The sequence below is a fragment of the Lolium perenne genome, chromosome 4 (assembly GCF_019359855.2).
Source record: "Lolium perenne isolate Kyuss_39 chromosome 4, Kyuss_2.0, whole genome shotgun sequence".
Taxonomy (NCBI): Eukaryota; Viridiplantae; Streptophyta; class Magnoliopsida; order Poales; family Poaceae; genus Lolium; species Lolium perenne.
The window spans coordinates 268,471,668-268,488,532 of record NC_067247.2 but is presented as its reverse complement, the minus strand read 5'-3'; the positions used below and the strand labels follow the sequence as shown (position 1 = coordinate 268,488,532).

Genomic DNA, 16,865 nt, shown 5'->3' with positions numbered 1-16,865 from the left:
CAAACACAAACCAGGCGCATCGCCACCCCTTATTTCGAGGGTTTCTTCCGGGTAAGCATCATGCTGCCTAGATCGCATCTTGCGATCTAGGCAGTATACGTTTATTCGTTACCTTGTGTTACTCGTGCTGAAGCGTTGTTGATGACGAGTAGCACTACTTATCATAGATGTTTTGGGGCTTGCATTGATGCTTTTCTTATGCATATTTGCTTAGCAATGCCGTCCCTCGATATCTAGCTGCCCTTACACCTATCTAGGTGTAAGGGCAGCACCTTGCTTGTTCGTTACTTAGTAGATCCGATCTGTTATAGTTGTTCCTTGTTCTTCAAGGATTAGTTTAATATCAGCATGATTAGGCCTTATGCTGGGGTTGGATGATCCGGTAGTGCGTGAGGTGTTGTTTTACCGTTCCTACAAGGGATGTTCCGGGAATTGACTTAATGTTGGTTTTTAGGCCTCTTTTAGGAATAGTTTCCATCATCTTTCGTATCTGCTAGGCCCAACTACGCGTAGGATGTTCCGATTATGCGGTGAAAACCCTAAACTGTCGTAGATTGGTTTAGCTTTGTTTTGATCAAGGAGGATCCCCATGTCATCGTAAATCCAACGTGAACCATGGGGCGATCGGCTCTTTGAGCCAATCCACAGGGCAACCTGAGAGCCGATCGGGCTCGTATTTAATGTTTACGTGTCTACCATGCAGGAGACTAATCGAAGCAATCCAACACCTTCCTGATCAGGTATAGGTCAGGTGGCACGCCCTTGCAACCGCCAGGACGTGTGCTGGGACTTTGCGGGACGATGCGAGGCACCAGGGCCCACTTAGCAGTCTTGGGAGTCTCCCGGCTCTTCGTGTTGCTTAACCACTGCTCGCCGGTGGGTTTTGGCAGGCAACAACTAGTTAGTGAAGGATTCCTAGCTAGCATAGAGCTTCAGCCCACCTTGATTGGTCAGATCAAGGAAGCACAGAAAGGAAATGCCAGCATTGACGGAATCAAGAGCCAAATAGCTGCAGGGAAAGCACCGGGATTCACCGAAGATGAAGAAGGAGTTCTTTGGTATAACGGACGCCTATGTGTGCCATCAGACTCAGAGTTGAAGCAAGTTATTCTGCAGGAAGCCCACGACACCCTTTACTCCATTCATCCCGGAGGAACCAAGATGTATCAAGATTTGAAGGAACAATTTTGGTGGCATGGAATGAAGAGGGAGATTGGAAGCTACATCGCCAAGTGTGATATCTGTCAAAGAGTCAAGGCAGAACATCAGCGACCCGCAGGATTGCTGCAGCCACTGCAGATTCCAGAATGGAATTGGGACTCAGTAGGAATGGACTTTATCACCGGTTTGCCCAAATCCAGCAAAGGAAATGATTCCATTTGGGTAGTAGTCGATAGATTGACCAAGGTAGCTCATTTCATCCCCGTCAAGACCACCTACCAAGGCCCAAAGTTAGCTGAGTTATACATCTCCAGAATAGTCACCCTGCACGGAACCCCGAAGTCAATTGTGTCAGATAGAGGATCTCAATTCACATCAAGATTCTGGCAGAAAGTACATGAAGGACTAGGAACCCGGCTGAATTTCAGCACCGCATATCACCCGCAGACCGATGGACAGACGGAAAGAGTCAACCAGATACTTGAAGACATGTTGAGAGCATGTGTACTAGAATATGGATCCAAGTGGGAAGACTGCCTGCCTTACGCAGAATTCTCGTACAATAACAGCTATCAAGCCAGTTTACAAATGGCCCCTTTCGAAGCCCTGTACGGAAGGAAGTGCCGTACCCATCTGAATTGGTCGGAAGTCGGAGAGAGCCAAGTCTTTGGACCAGATGTTCTTCGAGAAGCCGAAGAGAAGGTGCACAAGATCCGTGAATACCTCAAGACGGCGCAATCAAGGCAGAAGAGTTACGCCGACAAGAGACGCCGAGAGATGACCTTCGAGATCGGAGATTTTGTCTATCTTAAAGTATGCCCCCTTAAAGGAATGCAGAGATTCCAGCTCAAAGGAAAGCTTGCACCTCGATATGTCGGACCTTTCAAAGTTCTGAGTCGCCGAGGATAAGTATCTTATCAACTGGAACTACCGGAAGAAATGTCGGTTGTGCACGACGTGTTTCACATATCACTACTCCGGAAGTGTCTAGAAGTGCCAGAGAAAACCGAAGTGTTCAAGAATATTGATCACATATCGGTGGACATCAACACGGACTTGACGTATCGCGAAGTACCTATTCTCATCCTGGAAGAAGCTTTCAGAACCACTCGCACCAGGAGTATCAAGTTCCTGAAGATTCAATGGAGCAACCACACCGAAGAAGAAGCCACCTGGGAGCGGGAAGAAGATATGAAGAAGGAATACCCAGATCTCTTTAGTACCTAATTTTCTTTACGATCTCGGGACGAGATCTTTTGTAAGGGGGAAGGGTTTGTAACATCCCAAAATTCTAAGCAATGAAGAAGAAGAGTTCCAAAATTTAGAACCAACAAAAACTTTTATTTGCATATAGTGCCGTGCATAGGAGTTGTGCATATTGTGTGTTATTACTATGATGTTTACTTATGTGCTATTGTGTTCCAACTCAAAACCCTAAATTGATCATGAGAAGATCATCAAACAAATCAAAGAAAAAGAAAAGGAATAAATTAGAAAATTCACAAAACCCTCACATATGGTTTATGCCATTTTTACAAATCTTTAACCTAGACCATTTTGGCTTGCACCATTAGTTGTATTATGTTACTAAACACTTATAAACACTTTTGGAATCAAATAAACTCAAATCAAATCAAATTTGAAATCAAATTTTGCTCACATACAGTAATGGTCAAATCTGCCAATTGTAATCTGATCACTACTTTGAGCCTCTGGATTTTGAGATTTTCAAACCAAACAATTCCAACTCTTTGCATCTCATCCAAGTACACATCAAGGTGAACAACTTTGGTAAAGACCACCATTGCGAATTCATCATAGATTCAACACTATGCTCAAGCAAAGTTGGGACTTTTTAACAAATTCAACATCACACCCACTTTGAAATTCTGCATTTCTTTTATTTTGTAAATGCCACTACCCCCATTGTGTGTCTCTGGTCATTTGAAGCAAGTCCAATCCATCCCTCTCACAATTTTCAAATCTAATTGCATAGGGCAAATTTGACAAAAACTTGGAATTCAAATCTACCCAAATCCCAAAATCACTATTCCTAATAGTGTTGGCCAACCCTACTCCACCCCCTTGTGCCCTACTTGTTCCCTGGTTCCCTCTCAACCTCAACTTGGCATAGCAACCCTAGAGGAGGGCCAAACATGGCCAAGCCATGGCCATGCCGGCCATGCTCACCATGCATGCACCCTCCCCTCTCTCCTCTCAACCCTAGCCCTGGCTACCTTGTCCCCCTCATCCCCCTTGGTCCCCTGAGCACCCTGGTGGCCGCCCATGCCGGAGAGGAAGGCCACAGAGGCGGCACGCGTCGCGCCCACGATGCCCAGGGCCATGCCAATGACGGCGTGGGCACGCCCACGGGCACGCACGGCACACACGTCGCCTCGACGTTCTGCGCCACCCCTGGCCCCCTTTTTTTCTCCTGGAGCATCACCGCAGCACCGTGAGACCGCCAGACACGCTCGCGATGCCGACCCGCGCCCGCCGTTGCCGGGGACGGTGACCAAACCCCGCCTCGGGCGCGCAGTACCTCGCGACCGCCCGACCAATTTAGGCACCGCCTAACCTAGCCGTCGCCGCCCAGAGGATCGCCTGGATACGCGGCACAGTGCCCAGCCCTTGCCTAGCTCGATAGCTCGCCGGAGAGCCCGCGCCATTGTCGACTTGCCACAGCACCCACGGCACCCTTCCGCGCCTATAAAAGGAGGCCTCCCCTCGGCGATTTCTGCACACCATCACCATCCCCACTCTTCCCTCGATCTCCTCGACCACCTCCCCTTCTCGATTCACCACCAGAGCTCGCCAATTTCACCGCCGGAGCCCGCCAGTACCGCAGCTCGCCGCCGTCGATTGGAGCCATCCCTGGAGCTGCCGCCGGTACCTGGAGCTTCGCCGTCGACTACAACTTCACCGCGCACACTGCCCACCCTTGCTGGAGCCACGGTGAGCCCTCCGACCCCCCTGCCTCGCCGCGCCAGTAGCTCGTTCTCGCCGGTGACGACGACGAACGAGAGCCGTTCGATCGTGTTCTAATCCAACGCCCCGCAGCCCCCGTACCGCTTCGCGTAGTTAAGAGAGGCTGACGGGTGGCCCCTCACCTGTCAGGTAGCCCGCGCGTCGTGGATGCGTGGTGGGCTGGCCTTGCGCCGTTTAAATGAAATCGGCCCAGTAGCTTTCCCGCCAGGCCCATTTGAGTTCAAATTTCGAATTTTTGTTAAATCAAAAACCATACTGGCCCTGTTTTCAAAATGGAATAGAATTAGTTTGGCTCAGCCAAATTTGGTGAATTTCATATTGATAAAAAGCTAGGGAAAAGATCTACACAACCCCACTGGTCTCATCTTGAGATTTGTTGTAGAATTAAAGTGACAAAAATTACAAGTCAGGGACTTTTGCAACTTCAAACAATTATTAAAAATCAACAAAAAATGGCTTTGAGTTGATTCCAACTCCCATAAATCACATTTCACTTACATTAATTGTTTCTGTAAAAATATGACATGGTAACTTTGTATGGTCATGGCCTAGTTTAAATAAAGGGCTCTATGGCTATTTCTAGTCAATTGATATTGTCCAAAACTATTTAATAAATCATATGAGAGGTTTTCCCTCATTTAAATCTTGTCCCAAGTAACTTAATATGAGGTAGTGACCATGGTCTATACCATCCCATGTTAAATTATTTGGTGACATTAAATCATGAGTATGTAGTATTAAAGTGCATGAGGGACTATACCTCATTTAAATCATTTTCCCCAAATGATGATTATGAATGGTGGACCTTGGTCAACAAGGGTTCATATATTATTTATTGGAGGAATTTAAATCTTAACAAGATTCAATGAGAGGAAATTATTTCCTCCAAGAACTAAATAGAAATTCTAATTCATATTGTAATGAGAGGAAATTATTTGTCTTAAGGAAAGAAAACCATTTCAACTAATATATGATGTGTGTCATGATACTAGAATAGTTTGTGTGAAGCCATTGTGTGCATAGTATAGCTCTTGAACCTTGTTTGGTGATTGTTACCTCGTATCCGTTTTTAGACGCTAGTACTGAGGAGTACCAGGAGGAGGAAGTCTACTACCAGGAGGAGGAGGACCATTTTGATCAGTGCACCAACCAAGGCAAGATCATATTCTTGCAAGTGCAAAGCTCTCTTGAGCAAGGCACCATTTCATTTACTTTATGTGCAATGATCCCATCCCAAGTTTTACCCTTCAATCTTTTACTTGGTTTATCAAAGCTTGCTTTTATAGTTAACTTTGGTCTAAGTATAGAGTAGAGCAAGAGTATCAAACTTAGCCTAAAAAGCTTATGAGTTAATTAGCACCCCTCATGACTAGTGGCTAGTGCTAACAAATAAAATTGACTACTCTAGATGGGAACTGGTGAAATGAAATGACTTGAAAGATTTTGAAGGTGAATATGACTTGAATGACATGATCAATTTGATAAAAAAAACTGATGATTGGGTTTGAATGCGATACCTTTCCAATTTACAAGTACCCCCACAATACCTGATTATGGGTAGGGCTTAACTAGAAGTTTATGTGTCTTAGTATGGGTTCCCTCTAAACAAGCGTCATAGGGGTTATGCCGAGGCTGCCTCCGTTAAAAGTGAAATGATGTGAAATGACGTGAAATGAGGTGAATGTCCGGCCCAAGCCCTGTGCAGTTCCCAGGATGACGGTTTGTCTTCACTGGGAGGCCAAGCTCATGGGGAGAGGTGCCTATACTAGGATATGTAAGTGAAAGGTTATGGTTGATGATCCGCGTACCGAGTTACGATTATTCAGGGTTATCCCTGACGGATGTAATCAAATGTTGTGGCACAAGTGTGCAACCTCTGCAGAGTGTAAATCTATTCAAATAGTCGTGTCCACGGTTACGGACAATTGGAAATGCCATACTGTTCCGTTGTCAGATATTTTATGAACTGAATGGTGAAATGAATGGTGACATGAATGGTGAACTTGAATTAAATCACCACTGAGTTGTGGGAATGACACTAATGTTCCCACTTGAGTTAGTTAGCAGTTGATGAGTCTAATACTAAATGCTTATGAAATAAAATTGGCTTTATGCAAATAAACCTAGAGCTTAGAACCCCTTGAATAGGATTGATAAGTAATTACCTTAGTGTTAGTTTGCGAGTACTTTAAAAAGTACTCACGGCTGTGTCCCTGGCTATTCAAATGGCCAGACTATGAAGAGGAGCAGCAGTACGAGGATGACGGTCAGCAGGATGTCTACCACAACTAGGAGTTCTTCTAACGTCAACCGTTGGCCTGTGGATTAGATAGTCCACTACTACTACGCTTCCGCTATGTATTTGTGATGTTCGTTGATCAATAGATCAACTATTATTATTAATGTTGGATCATGTGATCTATTTTTGTAAGACGATTATGGTTTGTAATGAATGATGACTTATGATATCAACTGTTATGTCTCGCAACAACAATATTCCTGGGATTGCGATGAATGGCATAATAGGCATCTGGACCTAAAAATCCGGGTGTTGACACCTCTCCTGTGCCACGTCTAACTGTAGAATCAGGGTATTCGTGATTGCAATGTTCAGCTTTATGTTCCCAACTCTCTTCTGTCCCCAGGACTGTAGGTGCTCTGCGGCATTCCTAAAGAGAGCATCTAGCCTCCGGAAAGGGTCTACAATGGCAGGGTCACAGACCCATGCCTCCTTCACCGCCTCATCAAACCCATCCAGCTTTAGCCAACAACTCTCAAACCTAAACCTCCTCTTCGGCCTGAACGCCACGTTGAGAGCCAAATGTAGCGGTGCGTGGTCCGAAATCGATGAAGAGAGACCTTGCAACACTGTGTCAAAGTGCTGCAAGTCCCAATCCACCGAGACCAACACCCTATCAATGCGTGTGAGGGTAGCTCTTTCTCTCTCATTGCTCCAAGTAAAGGTCCTCCCATGCATAAAAAGGTCCTTGAGCTCATGCTCGTGGACGAACGCCCTGAAACGCTGCATCATGTTTCTGTCCAGATTCTCATTCTTTTTCTCCGACGCATTAAGGATCATATTGAAGTCTCCAGCGACCATCCACGGGCCAGGGCAAAGTGCCCTTCTCTCCAACAATTCATCCAGAAACATGATTTTCTCCTCTACCGTGTGGGGCCCATACACAGTGGTAAGCCACCACTTTGATCCGTCTCTATACGTGATCTCCCCGGTAATAGCGTAGGAATCATAACTCACATGGCTGATTTGTATCACAGAGGAGTCCCAAGCCAACACCACTCCTCCTCTCGTCTCCTCAGCCAGCAAACACACAAAACCGTCAAAGGATGATCCCAAACACTGTGAAACATAGAACTCATCCACCTCCGTTACTTTTGACTCCGAGATACACACAATGCTCACATGCAAGTTGTCAATGAACTCCCTAATAGCGCTCCTTTTAGCTGGATCGTTTGTGCCACGAACGTTCCAGAACAACATCTCTAGATTACAATCCATAAACACAGATAGCAACTCCACTCCACTCTACCGGTCGCCTAATGCGCCGCTATCACTACTCTACAGCCCTCCTGCTGATCGAAACTCTGGGGTACCATCTTGCCAAAGATGGATGCCATGACCCTCACGTGTCTGTCACCAAGCGGCGAGTCGAAGATCTCGTTGAAGCTGGCCAGGTGCTCTTCATCCACGGACAGCTCCTCAGGGCAAATGCCCAGTGCCTTGAGAAGCACTGTCTCAGCGGCAGAGGCCTTAGGCGCCTTCTTCCCCCTCGCAACCACCGCTACCGCTGCACTTCTAGTCATCCGTCTGGGTGTGAAAGGCTCTGCATCCGCTCTCAGACTCGTCGAGCTCTCCACCTCACGGAGCAGCGGAGGGGCCAGCTTCTTGAGGATGGAGGCGCAGAACAGCTTGATACGGCCTAGCGCAAGCCTCTCCTGCTGCAGCTGTAGCTCTGCTGTGCCTCCCTCAGCGAACCTCTCCGGTGTAACCTCCTCCAGAACTGGATCCTCCTGAACTCTGCGTGGGACCAGTTGCATGTCGCTGTTGGGTCCAGTAAACGACATGCATGGGGAGCTAAACAGCTCCCTCTCCACACTCTCCACGCTCAGCTGGTGTTCCGAAGCTGCTCTGCCCATTACGATCCCCTCTGCGCGTGCTGGCCCATCAAACTCTCCCTCTGAGAGCGACACCTGGAAGTATTCCTCCTTTTTTCCCCATGCAAGCAACTCCTCTTCCGGGCATGGGTCTCCTGTGAAACTTGAGCCAGATTCCGAGCGCGTGGCAGACAGCGACGCAGGGTCCTGGCCTGAGCAAACCTCCTCCACGATCGGGTCGATGTGTAACAGGTTAGGCACCGCTCGATCCTCCTCCACGACCAGAAACGAGCCAACCGCTCCCTCCGCGGCCCCCACCGAGGGTCCCACCTCGTCCGGCCTTATCTCCTCTGCAGCGTGGTCAAAAGGGCTAACCAGCACCGGCCCCACCTGGGCCCTAGGCACAGCAACAGAAGCCTCCAACGGATCAGCATCGGGATCCGCTGCTCCTAGCTTTGCATCGGGATCCGCGGCGGTCGGCAGCGAGTCCAGAGCATCTTGCCAAACGACCGCTCCTTTCCCCTGATCGGTCGCTGTCTCCGGCCCCTCCTCTTGGCCCACCCGAGGAATATCCAACGCATCTTCGGTCATGGCCAAGTGCCCAGCACCTCCTCCACCCTCCGATCGCGCAGAGGCAGATGAACCAACAGTTGCATGTGCACCCTGCTTGTCCGCTCCTTCCACCCTGTCCCCGACCAACAACACAGAGAACTCCTGGCTCCTCTCTGACGCAACGAAGCTGTGCGCCGCCAGCTTGACTGTGAAAGGACCAGGCCGGTCCAAAGGAGGTAGGCCCCACGAGCCCCCCTCCACCACAGGCGTGGCGCCACCTGTCCCACTCCTCAAAGGCTGACCAACTCCAGCGGGCCCACTACGGAGATCCGGCACACCTCTCTTCCACGGACAGAGTCTTCTCCGGCGACGGCCAGCATCGCCGCCAGCACCTCCATGACCGTCCTGAGGACCCTCGCCCTGTCGCGCCGCACCAGCATCGCCATCGAGCCATGGCTCCTCTACAGCAACAAGGTGTATCAACACCTGATACTGAAGAGTTTTGATCTCCTATTCGTCCGCGGACACCAGCGTGCTCAGCTCAGTCACCGGGAGCTCCCTCGCCGGTAACCTTTCACGCGTATCCTCCCTCAGCGGTTCGGGCACCGCCAGCGTGCGCGCCACCGGAATGGCGCCCAGCTCCGACGTCCAAGCGGTAAGCTTGAACAGCTTGAGATCGGCCCTTGACCTCGTCTCCGGCGCGATCCTCCACGGCGCAGCTCTTGCCGAGCAGGTCTTCAACCACCTCAATGTCCCATGCATGCGGTGTTATCCCTTCCAAGACCAGCGACACTCTGGACCTCAACGCCACCTGCTTGGCCTGGGCTTGGCGGTTCCACGGGCGGAACGCGAGCGACGCGCCCGCGACCAGCACGTACGGTAGGGCCGCGACTTGCCGTCTGACCTCTGCAGACTCCAGCACCACCAAGAAATCCTCCGGGGCATGAGCATGAACTGAGAACACCGTGGCCGGCACACCTCTCCACCTCAAAGCCGCCTCCACCTGCTCCGGCGAAACCTCCGGCCTCCGCCCTCCGACGGAGGCAACCATGCCAAAGCAGAGCCGCCGCTCCAAGTCACACATGGCCACCGTCCTCTGCACCACGCACAGCGCAGGCGCCACGTGCACCGGCGCTCCCGCCGTGACGGGCTCCGACTGAACAAACAGCGGCGGCCAAGCACCCATGGGTGGGAGGCTCAGCGGGATAGGGGTGACCATGGGGGCCACCAAAGGAGGTGGTGGTGGCGGCGGTGGGGGAGGCGCAGCAGCTGGCTGGGCGGGCCGACGCGGAGGTGGCGCGGGCGCGTGCGCAGCCGCGGCCGCACGAGCGGGCTCCCTAGCAGGGGCCCTCCGTCCCCCAGCGTGCTCACCCCGGACTGGAGAGCGGCGGCGCGCCAGCTTGGCCAAGGCCAGGTTGCGAAGCTCCTCCTCAGACGCGGGGCTGCGTGGCCTCTTGCACTCCCTCGCCGGATGGCCACGGACCCAGCACCGGACGCAGAGCTCGTCGTTGGTGCAGTCCCTCTTGCGGTGGCCGGGCTCGTAGCATCTGAAACACAGCCCGTCCATCTCCGGCGCGACGGCACCCCGCCCCGCCTCGTTCCGCGCCTCAACACGCCTCCGCCACATCGTCTTTTTCGACGGCCTGGGGCTCCCACGCCAGGCGGTCCTGAACTCGACCCCGGTCCGCCGCCGGGGCCTGCGGCACCCGCTCCACGCGCGGCGCGCCCACGCTGCTCCCCGAAGAGGCGGAGGAAAGCCCCAAGCCGGAGACGCGCTCGTTCCTCATCGGCGACGCCGACGACACAGACTCGGCGCTCCCCGCCCGCTGCCAAAGAGGCTGAGAGAACCCCGGCGGGTGTGAAGCGGAGGAAGCCATGCCGGACTAGCAGAGGGGAAGGGGAGAGGGGCCGGAGACCAAGGGGTCGCCGGCGTCGAGCGCCGTGGCGGCGGAAAACCCTACCCGCGGGAGCCTACCTGCGAGCTATCCACTCATAGCCGGCAGTGTCTAACCACTAAAGTTAAAGAGATAAATTAGACCACGAAGGGATGGACACCTTCTCCCCCTCTTAACCACAAAAGTTAACGAGATAAGTTAGTCCACGAAGAAATATCGGGAGATTCTAACCAGTCATAGTGAGCCAAAGTTTAAAGAAGAGGACACTGAAGCAAAAGCCTTTTCTTTATCTCTGTCCTTGTGATTTCTGGAGTGGGCAATCACGGTATAAATTACCACGCGTTGAAGGGCAACGGAGCATAGTACGCTAGTAGAGCGTGTGGTATATCGACTGCTCCTTTCGTGGTTTCGTTCTTTTGATGGAGGGAGAGCTGAATTCCCAGTTGAGATGGATCCTTTCTGCTCATTTTGGCCATTTTTTTCTTCCTTTAGTGCTGAATCAGTAGGTTGTCTTTCCAGGCTGCGTAGTGTATTGTTTAGCTGCAACCCTATCTGTGCACCATGAGTGTTCATGCTGCGTTGTTCTTCATCATTTTCACGGCTCTTTTGTTTCTTGGGAGGAGTACGTAGGGACTTCTCATGGTTGCAAATGATTCATTTGTTTAAGCTTCAAAACGCCGCTCCACCAGCTTCTACCGTGTGAAAGGTAGAGACCAAACAAACACCTCAATTTGCCACAGCTCCACGCACCGCCTTCCTTGAAAAATGCACAACGGCCAGGAAGCCTCGAATTGGGTGCTTTTCACACCTGCCAGTATACGCAGCTCCACTCAAAGCCCTATACAAAATTCAGCGTTTGCTCGTATGGGGGGTCGATGATTTTTTATTATACGGAGAGTATGGACTAGTCACAATCCCTATTTTAGCTTGTTTAGTCCTTTGGAAGGAGATAGAGACGATATTGTGGTTTTTAGGGTTTGTTTGGATTGAAGCCACGGACTGCCCAGCCAAATAATTGGCGTTGACAAAGTGTATGGGTGTTGTTTGGATTGGAACCAATATTTTGGCGTGTTCATGCTTTGCTTCAGCCTTCAGCCATCCAATACAACTTCGCTCCAAAAAGTTGGCCAGATATGGACAGCTGAAAGTCACGCCAAAATTTTGGCACGCCTATGCATTGGTGGGGCTAAGCTAGGCAAAAACCAAACACGCCCTTAGCCTTTTGAGGGGACGAGTAGAGATGCTCTAACAGCTTTATTTGACTAATCTTCGTAATTAGGGTAAGGGTGGATCTGCTGATACTGACTGGCCATCCTCAATTTCATTTCCATAGTCCCTTTTTCTTTTAGAAACCAGATTGATTCTTCTCAGACTACCTTTGCTCACAATAGTTACCTAAACTGCAATTTGTAAATAACGGTGGAATGAATTAGTCATGTTACCAATTACCAAATTGTTAACAATAACTTGTTAGATTATTAGACAATTTCGGTGTGAGTTTAATTACCGAAAGCAACATTACAGATACACAAGCATACTTAACCACATACATCAGACTAAGCACATGCATCAGATCTAAACATGGAACAAGTAGCAGTGCAAGATAGGAGAGGAAAAACACGTACATCACGATCGGGAAGGTCGCACTAGCAGCAGCAGCACCACCATGGGTATTGTTGATGTCGCCCATGGTGTAGTCGGATCTGTCGATGAAGCAGCCGAACCGTCGAAGAAGACGAACAGCAGCGAGCAGTCGCGCCGAGACGCTCCCAAAAAACCGTATCGCCCGTCTCCCGGTGCAGGATCTCAACGGACGGAGTTTCGGAGGCCTGCTCTCCTGGACGGCTGTGCACCGGGATGGGGAAGACTAGAGAGTAGCGCAGCAAAAGGAACTTCGCGAGAGAGATGGACTAGAGAGTTCTGAGAACTGTGTATTTCTCTAGATCTGATATGTCTCCTTGTATAGCCTGGGAAGCCGACCCGACCGCGTTGCCACGCGTAGGAAGCCAGGGACACGCGGCGAACATGCACATGCAGGTCGACACGTACCCAACTCAGTTGGTGCACCAAGCAAAAATTTTGGCTTCCTTGAGTGTGTCTCGAACTCGAACTCGAGTCACGAAACGCGACGTGCGTGCGTGACGAGGCGGGGCGGGTGGAGGAGGAGGAGTACGCGAGGGCTCTTTCTATTCTCACTCACTTGGAATGACTAGAATAGCAGCCCTTATATACCACTCCAACTCTCTCCCAACTAGCAATGTGGGACTAAACTTTGTCCCCCAAGGCTGTCCCAAGCTGCCAACGTGATGGGCCTTGAGATTTCAGGAATTGTAGACTACATGGGCTGCCTTACTGGGCTGCAGCCCATCTACATTCAACAATCCCCCACCAGATCTCATATGCACATCAGATGACACATTAGTTTCATTTACTGTTTAATATACCTGCACTTCGGTGGAGACTGTTAAGTTGAACTTCCACTTAGGCAAGATGCTACGCTTGACTACAACTGAACAATGGACTATGCCTTGAATTGTCAGTCTTTGTGCAGCAAGTTTCGCTCAATGCCGGCACGGTACTAGGCTACCATAGCCTTCCCCTCGGGTGGAGCTTATAAGTCATACTCCTCGGCCTTTCATGAGCTTACTAGAGATTCACCCAAATCTCCCACACTATGACCAGTAGTGTCACTCATATAGGTGTATTCTTTAAAGATCGCCATGTAGGATAGCGTCTTCGCTCATCAAGAGCCGCTCAGAACACATTAAGACATTGTCAACCTGCCTTACAGTAACTATGAGAGAATTGCATCTGCAGCGGAGTGGGAGTATTAAATTTCTCTCAACTCAGTTACTCCGGTTTGTTTTTCCAGGTCCTACTTCACGGAATTTCCGATTACATAGGTTGGGTTACCCCCTCGGCAACTCAAGTGGGTCTCAAACCCATCTCCCTCGATGCAAGGTCTATCATGTTTCTTGATAGTCCTTTTGTGAAAGGATCTGCCAGATTTTTAGCACTTTGGACATAATCCAATGCTATCACTCCAGAGTTCTTCAGTTTTCTGACAGACTTCAATCTCCTCTTGATATGTTTGGAACTTTTCATATTATCCTTAGAACTTTTCACTTTGATAATCACAGTTTGATTATCACAGTTCATGAGGATGGCCGATATTGGTTTTTCAACCATAGACAAGTCCATCAAGAGCTCACGAAGCCATTCCGCTTCGACGGTAGCTGTATCTAATGCTGTGAGTTATGCTTCCATAGTTGACCTCGTTAAGATGGTCTGCTTGCAAGACTTCCAGGAAACAGCGCCACCACCAAGAGTGAAAACATATCCACTTGTGGCCTTCATCTTAGCATCAGAAATCCAATTGGAATCACTATACCCTTCATGTCCTCTTGGATACCCGGTATAATGAATTCCATAACTCATGGTTCCCTTCAGATAGCGCATCACTCTCTCAAGAGCATGCCAATGATCATCTCCCGGGTTGGCCACAAACCGGCTAAGTTTGCATACAGCAAACGAGATATCAGGCCTCGTAGCGCAAGCTAAATACATGAGTGAACCAATGATTTGAGAGTATCTTAATTGATCTCTAGTTGACTTTTCATTCTTTCAAAGCAAGACACTAGGATCATAAGGTGTGAGAGAAGATTTGCAATCAGCATAGCCAAATCTGCTCAACACCTTCTCAACATAATGAGATTGCACAAGTGTAATCCCATTATTCTCATCTCTCAATAACTTGATGTTCAATATAACATCAGCTTCTCCAAGATCTTTCATCTCGAAACACTGAGATAAGAAGGTTTTTACCTCCTCAATCATTTTGAGACTTGTCCCAAAAATTAGTATGTCATCCACATACAAGCATAGGACAACTCCCTCACCCCCACCATGGCGATAGTACACACATTTGTCGGCTTCATTGACAACAAAGCCCACAGATGTCAAAGTTCTTTCAAACTTCTCATGCCATTGTTTGGGTGCTTGTTTGAGACCATACAAAGATTTCTTTAATTTACACACCTTTCTTTCTTGACCTTGCAGTACAAAACCATCAGGCTGTTGCATGTAAATTTCCTCATCCAACTCTCCATTTAGGAAAGCCGTCTTAACGTCCATTTGATGAACGAGAAGACCGTGTGAGGCAGCCAATGACAGTAGTACTCGAATGGTGGTCAATCTAGCCACAGGTGAGTAGGTATCGAAGAAATCTTCGCCTTCCTTTTGGGTATAGCCTTTGGCTACAAGCCAAGCTTTGTACTTCTCAATAGTACCATTAGCTCGAAGCTTCTTCTTAAATACCCATTTACATCCTACAGGTTTGCACCCATAAGGACGCTCAGTTAACTCCCACGTTCCATTAGCCAAGATGGAATCCATCTCGCTTTGAACCGCTTCCTTCCAGTAGTCTGCATAAGGAGATGCGAGAGCTTCTGAAATGGTAGTGGGAGTATCATCCACAAGATACACAATGAAATCATTACCAAAAGACTTTGCAGTCCTTTGTCTCTTACTCCTTGTGGGAGCTTCACTGTCATCTTCATCAGAATCTGAACTCTCATCATCAGATTCGTCATCAGACTCCATAGGAGTTTCATGTATTGGATCAGATTCCCAACTAGACATGCCATGCATATCTCTCATAGGAAATATATCCTCAAAGAATGTAACATCTCTTGATTCAAAGATGGTGCCAACATTCATGTCGTCCACTCCTGATTTCACCACAAGAAATCTATAAGCAATGCTATGGGCAGCATAGCCAAGAAAGACACAGTCCACGGTTTTTGGTCCAAGCTTTCGCTTTTTGGTGATTGGCAAATTCACTTTAGCCAAACAGCCCCAAGTTCGTAGGTAGGAGAGTGTTGGTCTTTTCTTTTCCCATTCCTCATAAGGGGTAATCTCTTTATTCTTGGTTGGAACACGGTTTAGGACATGACACGAAGTCAATATAGCCTCCCCCCACCATTCCTTGGATAAACCCGAAACATCTAACATGGCGTTAACCAAATCTGTTAGAGTACGGTTTTTCGTTTCCGTAATCCCATTGGATTGTGGGGAATTGGGAGGCGTCCTCTCATGGATTATACCATGTTCCGCACAGAATAAATTGAACTCATTAGAAAAGTACTCTCCACCACGATCGGACCGAACCCTTTTTATCTTTCTTTCAAGTTGGTTTTCAACTTCAGCCTTATAGATTTTAAAGAAATCAAGAGCCTCATCTTTAGTTTTCAGGAGATACACATAACAGTACCTAGTGGAATCATCAATCAAAGTCATGAAATATTTCTTTCCACCTCTTGTCAACTCACCATTCATCTCACATAGATCTGAATGTATGAGCTCTAGTGGTGCCAAGTTTCTTTCCTTCGCAGGCTTGTGAGGCTTGCGAGGCTGCTTTGCTTGCACACAAGCATGACACTTAGAGACTTTGACAAAGGTGAATTTCGGAATTAAACTCATATCAGCAAGATGCGTCATACAACCGAAATTAACATGACAAAGTCGTGAATGCCAAACATTAGTTTCATTAACACTAGTGCTTACATGGTTCACAACATTATCACAGAAGTCTTCTAGAGAGAAGCGAAACATTCCCTCACATTCATAACCCTTTCTAACAAAAGTTCCATACTTAGACAGTACAACTTTATTGGACTCAAACACCAACTTAAACCCATCTTTCATAAGACGGGAGCCACTAACAAGATTCTTCTTGATAGAAGGGACATGCAGCACGTTCTTCAGTTGCACGATCTTTCCCGAAGTAAACTTCAGATCTACCGTGCCAACACCACGAACAGTAGCATGTATTTCTTTTCTTACGGATATGACTCAAAGGAAAGAATGGACATTTCTACGAGTGAACTCTTCATTCAATAAACAAAGCATGATTGGAGCAAGCTGCCTTGACCAATATACTGGATCTATACCATCTGAGAAGAAAGGGGTGATTCCTACTATGACACCAGATAATCCACCAGAGAATAGTAAATCCTAAACTAGATAAAGCCGAGTATGCGAGGAAGCCTAGGTAGCTGTTTGATCGGAGGAAGCACGGCGGAAGGAGGCGGCTAGAACATTCCCTCAAGGAAGAAGCCATATGTTGTCTTACCATGAGCTGTATCCATTGGTCAA

The 16,865-nt window shown here is 48.7% G+C and overlaps 1 protein-coding gene across 1 annotated transcript; it reads right to left on the bottom strand.

The window, feature by feature from the left end:
- Positions 1-6,685: 6,685 nt before the first annotated feature.
- On the bottom strand, positions 6,686-7,249 carry LOC139839359 (uncharacterized). Its single transcript, XM_071829414.1, has one exon. It carries the CDS (start codon positions 7,247-7,249, stop codon positions 6,686-6,688), a length of 564 nt encoding a protein of 187 aa, XP_071685515.1.
- Positions 7,250-16,865: the final 9,616 nt, after the last annotated feature.

What these genes read in the sequence shown, in the direction of transcription:
- LOC139839359 (XM_071829414.1), bottom strand. Translation starts at nt 7,249, where the DNA reads ATGGTCGCTGGAGACTTCAATATGATCCTTAATGCGTCGGAGAAAAAG.